At 42.4% G+C, this 16,287-nt stretch overlaps 1 protein-coding gene across 1 annotated transcript in view; it reads right to left on the reverse strand.

Moving 5' to 3' along the window:
• The window catches only part of SLC26A7 (solute carrier family 26 member 7), a 102,409-nt gene that overhangs the window by 76,851 nt on the left and 9,271 nt on the right, over positions 1 to 16,287 (reverse strand). Inside the window, exons 2-6 of the mRNA XM_040433260.1 lie at positions 14,517 to 14,627; positions 12,128 to 12,297; positions 10,040 to 10,204; positions 9,121 to 9,273; positions 6,274 to 6,356 (exon numbers count right to left, since the gene is read on the reverse strand). Of these exons, the coding sequence (XP_040289194.1) occupies positions 6,274 to 6,356; positions 9,121 to 9,273; positions 10,040 to 10,204; positions 12,128 to 12,297; positions 14,517 to 14,627 (682 nt within the window). The remainder of the gene's footprint in view (positions 1 to 6,273; positions 6,357 to 9,120; positions 9,274 to 10,039; positions 10,205 to 12,127; positions 12,298 to 14,516; positions 14,628 to 16,287) is intronic.

A 16,287-nucleotide genomic window follows, 5' to 3' on the forward strand; every position in this document is an offset into this window, starting at 1 on the left:
CACAGCCAGTAACATCACTGTACATCGGTCACATGGCCTAGTTGCAGCTCAGTCCCATTCAAGTCAATGGAGCTGAGCTGCAATACCAAGCACAGCCACTATACAATGTACGGCACTGTACTTGGAAAGCTGCCTGCATCACTCACCAGAGCTCTGTTTAGCGCAGTGGCTCCCTGAAACAGCTGATCAGTGGGGATGGCGGCACTTAGACCCCCGCTGATGTGATAATGATAATCTATACTGAGGATAAGTCATCATAATCTTTTAATCTTTTCCTGGATACCGTAATCCTTTTAAGCATGTAATCTGAGTGGCTTCCATTACTCAGGACAACCCTTGTCAATATGCCCAATTAGGGTTGGTCCTTCTGATGAGGCTCCATTGTATGAGCCAGAGAACAAAGCAGCTAATACATTGGCACTAGAGAAGAGCGAATTTTTCAAAAATTCGATTCGGCAGGCTCGCCGAACTTTTCCGAAAAGATTTAATTCAAATGATGCGCAAATCGCGTAAAAAAACCTGCTATTTCCTGGCTGCAGAGAGCCTTTATAGTGGTGTAGAACACTGTGCCTTGCAGTAACACGCATAGGGAGTCTGCTGTGGTAGTGAAACAATACTGTGAGTCAGTATGACATGCAGATGACAGGCGTCGCTCTTAGAATCACTGCACACTTCACTTATTAGGGCAGTCACGGGGCCAAAACTGACCAAATAACTCAAGTGTGAACTCAGCCTTACAGGTCGATGTTAGCGTAAAAAAGAAGTGCACTCCTTTTACACCATCGTCAGCTGATTTCACATAGATGTCTACAGAACCTGTTCTATTAAACGCTTATACAAGTACAACCCCTCGACAGAGTGGAGAGGGTGTCAGCAGTAAGTTTGTGTTGACGTCACTGATTATTTTGCCTTTCCTCTGATCTGTCAGAACAATAACCCACAAAAAACAGATCCTGTCTGTGGAGCATCCGCCTTCACTCGGTCAGCATTTGGTTAGTAATCCATCAGTATTGCTAATGCCAAAAAAACAGGAGTGGATCCAGAACAGAGATGACACAAGAATTGAATATTTGCATGTCTTCTGTGTTTTGTACCCACTCCTGCTTTTGCCTACCAAATCATAAGCCCATTCTGATTGGACCATATAGGCCTTACAACACAGACAGGATCTATTGTGCATCTAATTTTTCCTTCCTTCTGACAGATCAGAAGAAGGGTCAAATAAATGGTGATGTCATCCAGGCCAAAAAGGCAAAATAGTGGCCCAGTCATGGAGTGGGGAGGGTGGGAGAACAGCTTGAGAAGTCCACAGAGTGGCCCAATCACATAGTGGTGAGGTGGAAGCAGCATGAGGAGACCACAGAGTGGCCCAGTGACATAGTGGTGATGTGGCAGCAGCAGCAGCAGCATGAGGAGGCCACAGAGTAGCACAATGACAGAGTGTGGAGGTGGCAGCAGCAGCATGAGAAGGCCACAGAGTGGCAAGGTGAAATAGCGTGGAGGTGGCAGCAGCAGCAGCATGAGGAGACCACAGAGTGACCCGGTGATGGAGAAGGGAGGTGGGTGGCAATAACAGTACCGGCTGAGGATGGTAGATGTAAGAAGGAGCACTTGGCATCAGATGTGTGGCATCAGGCGGGTGGCAGCATCAGAATAGTAGCTGAGGCAGGTAGCCAGAAGAAACGGTCTCTTTTGTCAAGGTTTGGGTGAGGCAGCATGGATTATGTAATCTGATGCATCAGGCATTGGTGGGTGGAAATCCTGGCTGATCCACGCCTGATTCATCTTGACAAAGTATTTGAATATGCTTTGTAATATAGTGGCTCACCCCTCTTGTCACCGTGGTAATGGTGCTCTGCCAAAAGTGATTCACCTAATCGCTTGACTTTGAATGATTATATAATACTAATAATTAGCAAGCACTCACCATCTGTATTTCATATATTTCAGATTTATTATATAATATTAATAATTATTAATAAATATGATATTATTAGCTAAAAGGTTGATAAATAGGTGATAAAAACACACAGCATAAAATAGGACCATATAATAAAACAGTATAATATTGAGTAAAAGAACTAGCATCTAATATACTTGCGGCGTGTGGTAAATATAAAAATAAAAATATGGTGTAAATATATGGTGATCAGATAAAAATGAAAAAAAATCAAATAAAAAACTAATGAAAGTCAAATGAGGGTTCTCCACTGATAGAAATTATATAGCATAAGACTTGATGTTAAGATCCATATATTGTGCCAATGGTGAGTCCCGTCTTTTTGTAAAGTGCATTCGTTATTGCAATTGCATTTTTTTTTATTCTTATACAAAAGTATATGTAGTCTTCCAGATGTACTGTATGTATATCAATGTAACAATGTCTTTTAACTTAGTCCTCCATGGTGGTGTTGTGATTCATCCACTGTATTTACAGGTGAAAAGCGCTGGACCAGAGTCAGATAATCAGACAATATAGCTCTTAACGATATATCTTTCAACTTATAGATGCGATTTTTCTTGAGAATAATTGTGATATTTGGTTGTCTCTACTTACAAAAGACTTTGGTGTTGCTTACTGCAGGGGCGTCCCACCTGCAGTACAGCTACTCACCCAATCGGGAGCTGTTTTTTTCTCTTTCTCTTTTCTTTTGCGATGCTCTATTATTGCGCTCGAATGTCGGCGTCCCACGTGGTATTTGGCGGTCACGTGACTTGACTGCAATTGTATGCTTGAGACGAATGGAAATGTTCTATTCGACTTTTATAAGTTTTCAGTTTTTTTGTCGATTGTGCACTTTTAAGTCCTGCAGGATCTGTATTCGGTAGTTTGGTTTCAGACGCGTTTCAAGGTGACCTCACCTCTTCATCAGTGGCTTAAATGGAATTCCAAACTACTTTTCAACACTCCGAACAACCGGGTCTTCGATGTAACCATCGACATTATATAAAAAGCAAGTAGTTTGGTATTCCATTTAAGCCAAATACCACGTGGGACGCCGACATTCGAGCGCAATAACAGAGCATCGCTTTTTTATTAAATTTTTTTATTAGATTTTTTTCATTTTGATCTGATCACTATATATTTACACCATATTTTTATTTTTATATTTACCACACGCCGCAAGTATTTAGATGCTAGTTCTTTTACTCAATATTATACTGTTTTATTATATGGTCCTATTTTATGCTGTGTGTTTTTATCACCTATTTATCAACCTTTTATCTAATAATATCATATTTATTAATAATTATTAATATTATATAATAAATCTGATATATATGAAATACAGATGGTGAGTGCTTGCTAATTATTAGTATTATATAATCATCTTGACAAAGGTCAGTCTTTCCACATTTTGGGTGGACAGGCGAGTTCTTCTTGGGGTAACTATTCCTCCACCGCACTAAACACCCGCTCTGATGCCACACTACTGGCCGGGAAGGACAGCTTTTCCAGGGCAAACTCGGCCAGTTGCGGCCACAAATTCAGTTTGGCTGCCCAGTAGTCCAGCAGATCTTTGATGACGGGTGGCAGGGTGCACTCCAAGTATGCCACCACCTGCTGGTTCAGATTCTGCTCTATGTCTAGCTGCTGGTGACTACTAGCACTATGCGGATGAAGAAAGCTGCTCATCAGCGACTCAAGACTCAGGCTGCTGCTGATGGAGCTGGTATTGCTCCTGCCACCCCCCCTCCCCCACAGCAGCTATGTCAGTGGAACATGAGCGCAGAGGGCCCCCCCGGTCAGACCTGTGAGAGGATGGACGATGGTGCAGATAATCAGAAGCCAACTGACTACATAGGATGTCTCTATAGAAGTTCAGATTGTCCTCCCTCTCAGCAGGTATAAAAAAGACCCCCATTTTGGACCGGTAGCGAGGGTCTAACATGGTGGAGAGCCAGTAGTCATCCCTCTGGAGAATGGTGACAAATCAGCTGTCACTACGCAAGCAAGTGAGCATGCATCGGGCCATTTGCGCAAGTGACTCCGAGGGACTCCCTGTCTCCATCTCCACTGCATACTGCATACTGTCCTCCTCCTCCAGTTCAGCCCACACAGAGCTCATGTGGCCGTGAGATGTAGGCGCCACGTCTCCAGTCCCCTGACCAGACAGATTTACCAGCATCTTTTCCAGGATATGAATCAGTGGAATGATGTTGTTCATCCCGTAGTCCTGGCGACTGACAAATAAAGTGCCCTCTTCAAAGGGCACAAGCAAACGGCAGGTGTCACGCATGAGCTGCCACTGGCTAACATCGAAGTTACACAGGGGAGTACTCCTGTCCACTTGGATCATCAAGAAATCGTTTATGGCCTTTCTCTGTTCATATAGTCAGTCCAACATATGGAGGGTGGAATTCCAATGGGTGGAAATGTCACATATCAGCCTATGTTGGGGGACGCCATTCTGCCGCTGCAGCTCAAGGAGGGTGTTCTTGGCGGTGTACTAGTGGTTGAAGTGCATCAAAAGTTTCCTGGACTTTTTTTTAGCATATCTTGCAGATGGGTGGAAGACTTCAGGAACCGCTTTACAACCAGATTGAACACATGTGCCATGCAGGGCACATGGCTCAGCCCTCCTTGACGCAGCGCTAACACCATGTTCTTCCCATTGTCGGTCACCATGGTTCTGATTTTGAGTTGTCGGAGAAAGACAGGATTTGATTTCTTGATAAAGGACACGGATCAGTACCTCCCCTGTGTGACTCTGTTCGCCCAGGCAAATGAGGTGTAGAACAGCATGACACCGCCATGCCCTGCACATGTAGAATGCTGGAGGAGAACTGTGAATTGTCCCTGCAGTGGAGGCTTAAGACATGGTGGAGGATGAGGAGGCAGAGGCGGACATTGTTGCAGGACCAACGGCATGAGAACGTGGAGCCGGAAGTGCCGTCACCTGGCCAAGTTGCTGGTGTGGCTGGGCAGGAACCACATTTACCTAGCTGGCCGTAAAGGATATATTGTCCTTGACCGTAGTTACAGCTACCGACCAATTTTCCCAAAAAAAGGCTGTATCACAAACAAATTTCACCACTGAATGACAATGTAAATTCACTGCAGAACGGCTAACACATACTTATTTTTGCTATTAATACACCTCAAAAAAATGATAATCACAATTCACCGCAGAACGGCTAATAGGACGTACGTATCTATCCTATTAATGCCCCCTGTAAATGGCTGTAGTACAATGGAACTTCACCACTGAACAGCAAATAATATTTTTTTTTTGCCACTAATACACGCCAAAAAGGGCAGTAATTTTCCCACTTCACCACACAATGGTTAATAAGCCCTTTTTCTTTTTCCCCACTAATACACGCCAAAAAAAGGCTTTAGAACATATATATAACTGCACCGCACAAGGGCTAATAAGACCCCAATAACAAGAACGGTTTGCTGGAATTACAGAGGTATCAAGGTATCATCTATTGAAAACCTAAAATGAGCAGCAGTATAATGGAAATTTTGATCCCCAGTCACTGCAGCAAGGTGTAATAGGATTGTTCCTATTATTCAGGCTGTAAACACCCCTACTGAACCCTGTTCCGCTTCAATACTGTGGAATGATTCCTCCCTATTCTTTACCTGAACTTCTATTGAGCAAAATTTAAGTTTTCAAGTCTTTCCTAGCACTGTCCCTAGCGCCTGCTAACATCTCTCCCTGCACTAAGTACACTGGAAAATTGCTGAATCCAAGATGGCTGAGGCTATTTATAGGCCTGTGACATCACAGGGCTGGCTGGCTGCTGATTGGCTGCATGAATGGCATTGTGGGTGATCCCTTGTTCCCGGAGTTCCTTGCTCCATGTCCTCACATGTGCAGCAGCCATTTTAGGAAAAAATGTGATTTGTTACCACGAAGCGTTAGGAAATTCGTATTCAGTGCGAATCGAATAATTCCAGAATTTCGGATCGAATTCCACTTCCTCAGCTTTGATTCGCTCATCGCTTGTTGGCACCCGGGCTTTCTGTGAATCACAGGACCTAGATGGTGATTGGTTTTGATGGCTGCCATGTAATAATACATTTTTGTTACAGTAAGCGCTGGGGTCTTGGGAGCCATAGCCACTCTGATATTAAAGGGGTTGTCTATAATGAGGCAGCCGCTCTAAAATGTGTAGTATGATTGGTAAGTGAAGGTACACGGTAAGCTACATGTATGAAGGTTAGGGTCATGTGCCAAACAGAACGATTCTTCAATGAGAGTCTTTATTTAATCAGTTTCTAAAACAAAATCAATATTAATTTAAAGAAAAAGAGATTACCCTTTTGGAATAGGTCCAATGACATCAAATCCATGAGTTTTGGACATATCAGCAAAGTAACAAGCAAGAGAAGCCGAAATTATCTGTAGGAGAAAAAAGACCCTTACAACAGTTAGTACTATATACATATTAAAAGGTTATAAGTATTGTTGAGCAAACTTATGTTTTCCAGTTCGGCATACAAGGTTCGGGTTATTTAACAATTTCGTTATGGATTCCGCTACCGAGGACTATAAGTTATGGTCCATGATAGCATAATCCATAACGGAATTCTTAGATAACCCGAACCCGAACCTTGTACGACGAACTTGAAAACACAAGTTCACTCATCCCTAGTTATAAGTGCTTGTAGCGCTGGTCTCTTATGTGATAGCTGCCATGGTATCTGACTACCACAGAGCACATCCAACAGGCTGACAGGATTTACAGGAAACCTTTAAAAAAATAAATTATATCTATTCACATGTTAAAGGTAATCTGTCACTATGATTTTGGACTATTAACTGCAGTGTTACATGACTAGTACTGCAGTAAGGAGTCCAGATCACTACTTTTAATTTTCCTACTGCCCCTTTTTTATTTTCCTACTGTTCCCCTGCTGTCAGTGTTTAAAGCTGCACTAAAATACATTGTCAGGACTGCTGTGCATGCACACCGGAGTCCTCTCCATTATGTTAGCACAGCACAGCAGTCCGGACTGTGTATTTTAGAGCAGCTTTGAGTGCTGACAGCGGTAGAACAGAGGGGGTTAGCAGTAAGAAAATAATCTGGACTCCTTATTTGCACTACTACTCATGTATTACTAGAGATAATAATCCAGAATTGTGACAGATTTCCTTTAAAGGTCCTTATCAATAATCTATCAGTGTCTGATGACACTGTGCTGTCCATTCCCTGGCATCTTACGACAGAATTTTGTAATAATTTTTAGTAAAAGGAACATTGTGCTTTAACTCGAAGCATGAGGATGCAACAGAGCAAATGTAAGTAGATTACATGTAATTAAAGAAGTGCTTGCCTCCTTCCACATGTCCCCAAATGAAAGTCTGACATGCTGATATAAAATTTTAAGTAATGGGTTGTTAAACTTTTTAACTTATAAGACCTGTCCATTATACAAGTCATAAAAGTATGACAGGAAGGGTCTAAATCCAGTGAACCCCACCATTACAGACCCCTTATGTCCTGCCATTATGCTCTAAATGTCTATGATGGGAATACCCCTTGTCCACGTCCACATGTAATTATGGGTAATACTTTTTTGCAAATATCCCTTCTACAGGCGGTGCAGACAGTTTTTTTTATTACATGGACACAATAGGTCCAATCACAGAAGAATCCCTCTTTATATATATATATATATATATATATATATATATATATATATATATAATACACCAATGGTAAATACAGACAGTGGATAACTTCATGAGATCATTTAACCACCCTGGACCACCTAACTGTGTTGCCCGAGCTCTCAGGCTGTGGGAGAAAACTGTTCTGCCCAAGCTGAAGTGGAAGGGGGAGGGCTGCTTTAGATGCTGATATCTCCTCAATGCTAGCAGCTCGAAGCTGGAATTCCAGGCTTTTATGCAAGATCAAAATGACAGCATTAGCACAACATAAGCAGGAGATATCACTGTTAGAAATCAAGTTGGGAATAATCACGAGTAAAACCTGCTTTTACTTTCACTTTAAGCTGCATTCACTGCATCCTGATTTCTAACAGTGATATCTTCCCATGAACTTAGGTTAATGCTGTCATTCTGGCATTGTTTGAAAGCTTGGAATGCCAGCTTTCAAACAATGCAAAGCATATCTGCATATATCTAACTGGTACTAATCCAGAGATATCAGTAGCTAAAGCAGCCCCCCCTCCCTGTCAGCCTGGAGGAGCTGACAAGGAGCAAGAGGAAAGGAAAAATAGTAAAAATATATAGAAATATGACATCATCATCACTGTACAGACCCACATAATAAAATATGTTATTTTAACCACACAGTAAACGCCGTAAAAAAATTCCACAAAATAATGTAAAAATTGCTGGGTTTTTTATCTTTCCCCTAAAAAGAAAACAATAAAAGTTATTTAATACACTATATATACCCCAAAATGGTTCCTAAAAAACCTACAACTAATCCCGCAAAATAAAATAAAAAAATAGAAGAAAAAATTTAAAAGTTATGACTGCTAGAACACAAAGGGGGGAAATATTATTGCTCCTTAAGGCTAAAATTAATTGTTAATAAGGGGTTAAAAATGCAATAGTTTCTCCTGAGTTGTGTGCCAACAAGATTTACTGCAGACAAACATTAAAAATCTACAATAAAAAAGTGACATTTTTGGGAGGGTTTTTCCAATTTTAACTGAACTGTTAGGAGGTTAATGGACTTTTTTGGGAGTGCAATTGACCCATCCTGAGGATTGGTCAATATCAGATTGTGGGGATCCGACTCCCGGTACCCCCACCAAGCAGCTGATTATAGAGGCCGGGTGGGTGCTGCGGCCTCCTCACAGCTCCCCAAGCACAGCGCCATACATTGTGTAGAGGCGGTGCTTGGTATTACAGCCAAGAACCATTCACTTGAATGTGGCTGAGCTGCACATAGGCCATGTGACCAATGAATGTGACGTCACCCGAGGACAGTTCATCACTATTTTACTCCTGGAAAACCCTTCTAATCTCTCCATTATAGCAGACCACTGGGTATATTACTAAACCCCTCCACTACTGCGCACCACTGAAACATAATAACCTGTAAACCACAAAAGACCCTCTAGAAACATATTACACAGTTACAGAATGCACTATTATTTCAGTACACCACCTTCTGGTTAGGACTCACCAGTGCCAGGTCAATGGGGATAACAAATCTGATTTTACTTTTGAACTTTTCATTGAGCTCCTTTGTCAGAATCAGCACCACCAGGGAGAGAATGGATAAAAGCAAAGCTCCTATATGAGCAAGATTGATATTTTTAAAAATATAGATATAAATCTGTAAAAAAAAAAATAGAAAGGATCCCAAATATTAATGGGAAAAGATAAAAAAATAATAATAATACACGTTCGTCAGACAAAGAGAATCCTAGCAGTAGACAAGTGGTTGGGGAACATACAGTAAGTGGCAGGCACTCTGGGGGCATCAAGATCTTTTCTATGGCAGTGAGATCTGAGAGTTACAAATCAGCTTCCAAACAATCCAAGGTTTTAAAAAGCAGGTGAAATGGTGTTAGATTAGGTAGGTATACAAATAAAGGAAAATATATATGGAAATTATATTTTTATTATTTTGAAAACATATCAAATTAGCAGAAATAAAATCAAGAAAATGACTTAATGCAAAAAATCTAATTGGAAACAATTACCGGTAGATTATAATAGCAAAATGAGAACATTGATAAGAATGGCAAAAAGAGACGTCCATATATATTGTACTCAGGAGCTCCCCTTTAGCCCAATAACCTTATGGGCAGGAACGGACTGGGAACTTAAAGTGGCCCTGTTATGTAGTCAGGTCCGAATTAATGGAGAATTAAAGGAAGATTGATTTTCACCCCAACAGACCAAATACCACAGTCCATCACAAAATACTGCCAGCAGCACAAAATACATCCCCAAAAACTTCCACTGGCTAACAGTGAAGAGGGCTCAGGTGGCCCCATGGTGATCGGCCCACCAGGAAATTTCCCTGTAAGGTCTATGGCCTATTTGCCACTGCCATATCTGTAGTGTGGGTCGCTATATTACTGCATGATACTTACATGGAACATTCCTAATGGTCCTGATATATATGGCATCTTCATTCCTAGCAGGAACTTTACTTGTGACGTCACCACATGAGTGGCTGCGCCCGTTGTCATTGCACTAACTACCGGTTCTGATAACAGGATGGTTGTACAGCCCAAATTCAGCAAAAACATGGACATCTGTGATAGAAACAAGAATGACGCTATATCAGAAATATCTCTTTCGTCATCTCTGCTGAAGTCAAGCTCATTGTCATAGTTGTATCCTCCAAGTAAATTATCCAATGTGGACAAATCCTGTTTCTCATTAATGGTGACCAGGAGTTTCCTTCTCTAGAGTAAACCTACCAACTTATAAACCCACTTTTGAACACAGATGTAGAAACGACCCCAGTACACCTGCCCTTGTTTCCACTCTTTGCTCACTTGTACTAACCTCTGCCCCCACAGGGAAGCTGATTTGGGTTCAGCCACACAATAGAATCAAATCTGGGAGAGTAGGGAAGGGTTCACTATCAGCATCCTCATGTTGGAGACATCCTATGAGGCACTCCACAGATGGTATTTGTCCCAAGACGCAGTCCCTGGTTACCCCCACATGCTTTCAAGGGTGCCCTGACAAGGGGTGACATGTACCATAGCTGGTACATCCGGTTCAAACTCTGCGGGCCATACAGTGCCTTGAATAAGTATTCATACCGCTTGATCTTTTCCACATTTTTTCACGTTACACCCACAAACTTAAATGTATTTTATTGGGATTTCATGTGATAGATCAATACAAAGTATTGACGTAAAAAAAAGTTAAAAATTTTGAGCAAGCAGCATTTTATGTAAAAAATATGGTTTTTATTCAAGTGGGTGTGGCCTCCCATGCCCAACATATTTTATATAATTTACTAACAGCAACTGGCATAAATTTTAGAGCAAATCTGTGAGCTGATATAGATTTGGATGCCGTCAGACAGTTTCATGCGTACAAATCTGCTGATAGATGCCCTTTAGTAATTACGGAACATCTTTCTCCAGCGCACTTCTGATTATGACTGGCATATGAAAAATTTCCTCTATGTTTTTTTCTACACAGTACTAAAAAAGATCTATAATAATGGAACACATTTATTAAGACCGGTGTTTTAAACGCCGGTGTTAATAATCCCTATACCTGGCGGTGAATCCCCCGAAGTAATAAAGAAGCGCCGACCTCTACATAACTTTGGCGGATCCTCCTCCACTTCTAAATGTAAGATATCTTCTTTGTCGTCATTTAGACCATTTAGACCATTTTTATGCCTAAAACCGGTGTAGAAAATGGTGAATCAAACGGGCCTCCTGGCTGTGCTCAGTATACTTTTTGTGCTGCCTGTATAAGAATGTTCATAACCTCAATGACCTTCCCTTTGTGTTCAGTCCTAATCACTCTCTGATAAGACGTTTATCAACTTCCAGTGTTTTAACTCTATTATAAGCAGTGATTCTATCATATAGTTTTGCTCACACACATAGTTCACCTAATAGACAGTATTTGTATGAAGGGATCAGTTTTAGGGAAAAAAATTACAAAGAGCATCAATTGGGGAATGATTTAAACATGTCGTGCTAAGGATATCATTTTTTAATTTTCTTGTTGACAAAGTTGTACGATTGCTTGTTTATTGCAGGACAAGTTCTATCTTTAATGGCACCTTTTTGGGATACATTTTATTAATTCTTTAACTTTTAAAAAAAAAATCTTTTGAGAGAGGGAAATGGAAAAATTTGATTTTTTTTACAGACTGTTTACCGTGTGGTACAAATAATATGCCTAGTGACTTTTGTGTACTAAACCATATGGGTCATTACTAACCTATGAGTCCATTGGTCATTACTAATGCAGTAATTCCATATTAGGGTGGATTATTTTTAAACAGTAAAATAATTTTTAAGACGAAAAAACGGTTTTATTTCATTTTTTTTTTTTTTTTCTAACTGTATTATAAAATAGCCTATTCCTTGAATCAGGTGCTGACAAGCTGAAGAGGGATGGACCTGGGTTACGGCATTACAATAGCACAGAATGTTTGACTAATACAAATGACATAAGAATAAATATGAGACTTTTACTTGGATGACCCCGCCAAGAAATGTGACAGCTGCAGCGACTCCTATTCTTTGCATTTCAAAGTCAGATAAACCCATATCATCCAGCGAGGCATTGGTGACATTGTTGCTGTTTAGTGGAACAAGCCGCTCAACGGCTGCACAAGAGATCAGGGATGTGATAGCAAAAGTGCCTGCAATAAAATCAAACAGAACGTGACCACAGCGTTGGCAGAAATACATCCTGGTGCTTAACAATTCTGAGAATGGCTGCGGAGGGGTCACTTAAAAAGAAAACGAAAAGAGGGCCAATTTCTACTTTCCAAACATAATATACATGAGGAATACTTTTACTTTTTCTTGGTTTTTCTTATACAGAGCTCTGGTGCTCCCTTCATATACTCTAAGCATCAATAGGAGGCAGCTTCCTCTGATATCTAAGAAGGCTAAATGCAGATTAGTCGCAATACTCACAGCATGGTGTGAAGCTGGAAGCATAAAGGAGCTCTCATACATACATTGGCCTACTCACGTGATTTCAATGGGAGCTGTTTAAATATATATGAATTGAGCTCCCCCTAGTGGTGACTCCAGGCAGCCAGGGTTTCATCACTGTGTTATGCAAGTGGGTGTGGACCCACTGCGCCACTGACTGGCTATACTCTGGAGGGGTCTGACTAAGCAACTACCTGGTCTTCACTAGAGCCTATGATGGTGAGGATAGGCTTGGGCCGTTAAGGTAGTTGCCAGGTGCCACTCCATAGCAGTCCCGAGTCAGTGGCAGCTGACCAGGGGGTCAGAGATACCGGTGCAAGCACTGAGGGGAAGTGTGTGGTCAGATAGTCCGGGGTCAGGGCAGGCAGCAATCAGGCAAGGTCCGTAAACAAAGTCCAAGGTCAAAAGAGGCAGGCGGCAAACAGGCAAAATCCGATAATTCCAAAAGCAGGGTCCGGTACACAGCAAAGCAGAACTTGAAAAACACCTTCACACTTGGAACTAGACAAGCTAGTGACTATGAGTTGCTCAGGCATCTTCCTGTGGTAGGAAGTGCATTTAAAGAGGACCTTTCATGGGTCCGAACATTGTAAGATAACTATCTGGACATGTAGAGCGGCACCTAGGGATCTCACTGCACTTACTATTATCCCTGGGTGCCGCTCTGTTCGCCCGCTGTGGCCTCGTTACCTTCTCCTGCACTGTATGGTAATTGCTACTATCGGTAAACCAGGGAGGAGTCTGCCCTGTTTCTCCCTGGGCGTTCCTTCTCCCTGGCTGTAGCGCTGTCCAATCGCAGCGCAGAGCTCACAGCCATGGAGAAAAAAAACTCCCAGGCTGTGAGCTCTGTGCTGCGATTGGACAGCGCTACAGCCAGGGAGAAGGAACGCCCAGGGAGAAACAGGGCAGACTCCTCCCTGGTTTACCAATAGTAGCAATTACCATACAGCACGGGAGAAGGTAACGGGGCCACAGCGGGCGAACCGAGCGGCGCCTAGTGATAATAGTAAGTGCAGTGAGATCCCTGGGCGCCGCTCTACATGTCCAGATAGTTATCTCACAATGTTTGGACCCATGAAAGGTTCTCTTTAAATACTTTCTGCAATCCAGCCATAGGCTGGTGAGACAGAGGGCATGTACGTGCTGCCTCACAAGTGGGGAGAGACACACTCATGCAAGCCCTAACAAACAGTACAGGTCTCCAGCAGGAAGCAAACTCTGGTATGGAGCACAGATGCAATATTTAAGCTACCTGCTGCCTGTGCATGTCATAACGGCGCATGGCAGCAGAATGGAAAGAGGGAGCCCAGTGCCTATGCCCGAAGGTAGGGGCAGCAGCGCCGGCACGGCCCGCTAGGCTAACAGACTGGTTTTAATGGCTGAAATAGTGATGTGAATTCTGGATCTTCTTAATAAACTGGATTATTTGGTTCAGCTCAGCAAGGAGAGCGGGCTCTTTTGGCTCCCAAACAGCAACCTACGTAATGCCATTAGACAGTCCTCCCTTCTGCTCCCCCCTCCGTCGCTTGCTCCTCTCCCTTTTAAGGTAGAAAAGAAGAGTTTAGAGCACAATAGTGGAGCTAATCTGATTTTGCAGCCTCCAGGCACTGTTTATGTTCAGGGCACCGCTTGCAATGCTAACTTTGGTGGCACCGCTTAATATGGTTCCTCAGATGGAGTTGTCAATGGAAGCAATTCAGTTGTCAGTCTACAGTGTTTTCATTGTCATTATGGGGGCAGGTTTTACATACTGTAAAATAAATTCATCCAATTTCCTTAAAAGTAGGCAAGAATGATTAGAAAGTAGATAACACAGTGAAGCACTTTGTAGACATAGAAACCCTTCCTGCCATGTGCCATATGTTTACGGCTCTGGAAGCACTATGGCAGTGGCAATATACAAATTTCATCTTCTCACCTGTAAAAACGTGACGACCCATCCCAAAAAAGGCATATATCAACGGGGAAAAGAAAGAGCCATACAAGCCAAACACAGGGTGAACTGATGACATCACTGCAAAGGCAAGACCTGCAAATATATAAAACGACAATAAAAAAATAAACTTATTGACAACAAAGAAAAATAACGCACTCAGACAGAAATTGCAGTTATGTCTCATTCATATATATAAATTATTATAGGTGTGGTCTAATTAGCGTCTTGCCACAAAAGGGTGTAAAATGCCTTCCCTGCTGTCCTATGAAAAGCTTCTCAGAGGCTACTTTTGGAGAGTGTACCTCTTGGTGATAGATTGTTGACTGCTAGATATGCCTCTGCAACGTACTCAAAGACATGTTGCCCAGTTCACAGGCTTAGAATGGGGGGCATCACTTGACTGATAGAAGTGCAGTACGCAGCCCTGCAGGGTATTGCGATGTGAGGTCACGGTTACTTAGGCAAACGAGGGTTGCTATGGGTTACTCACAGTTTCTAGGATGACCCTGGGCAGGTGTACAGCAGTGATGGAGAGGCTGGCACAGAAGTCCTCTGGGGCACTCTCTGTATATAGGGACCAGGCCTCGATGGTGGGTGAGGTGCCCTGGATGTTGCAGATGTTTAATGTGCCGGGGGCAAGGTCCCTTTAAGGTTCGTGACGCCAGTGCCTGTAACGGTGGCACACCGGTTGATGATAGTGGTAATAAGTGAGGGACACGTTGTTGTGGTGAACCAAAACTTCCTTTACTGGAAACAGTTAACTTTGTACAGTCTTTTGTAAGTTCAGTTCCACATAGCAGTATCACATCACAAGCAGGCTTTTACATCAATGGCAGGCAACAATGTTCTTTGCAAGATACTCAGAGGGTTAAACAACACTCACAGATCAGGCTGTACCTTCTCCTCAGAAATACTGTACACTGTTCCTCAGAACTCCTGTCTGTCTTTATCCCAAGGCCCGTATGCCCTAATGCTGGCTTTATCCTTGGTAGCAAACTTCCTCAGGTATATATCCTTGCTTTAGGTAAAATACTTCTGCCCTTAAGCTTACTTGTCTAGCTGGAATACTGGCTCTGCTCTGCTTGGTTATGGTTACTTGGTTTCTCAGGAGGCAACTCTTCCCCTGGTGACAAATCTTCTGAGCTAACTCTGGCTCAATATCTTCAGGCAGGCTGATCTTCACACTCACTAGCCTCCTGGGGTCAACTAGAAACCTGGGCTGTCTAGTTGCATGTCAGAACCTGCACCTCAGCCCCACTCTGGCTAAAGTGTCTTCTGGCCTCTGACTCTACACTCCACAGACTCTAGACTCCTCCTCCCTGTCTGGGTCTAGCTATATATACTAGGGGTTCCCTAGCTCCCTCTAGTGCCTAGGATGCTACTACACCATAATAGGCCTGCTACACATATCACAGGAAAAATATACATAAATACATATTAAAATGCATTAAAATGTACTGTGAAATACACTGCCACTGTCCCACAGGAGGTGGAGAACAACGTGGCCCAATTGACCCTTGTGTAGTGCCCACATTTACCTAGTGGGACACTACAGAAGCAGGATGGTCGTTTGGACGAATCGTCTGCCATCTAGGCTGTTCTGACCTAGATGGGAGAAGTGGTTACATGAGGGCACACATACAGTACAGACCAAAAGTTTGGACACACCTTGTTATTCAAAGAGTTTTCTTTATTTTCATGACTATGAAAATTGTAGATTCACACTGAAGGCATCAAAACTATGAATTAACAC

This window comes from Bufo bufo, chromosome 5 (assembly GCF_905171765.1).
Source record: "Bufo bufo chromosome 5, aBufBuf1.1, whole genome shotgun sequence".
NCBI lineage: Eukaryota > Metazoa > Chordata > Amphibia > Anura > Bufonidae > Bufo > Bufo bufo.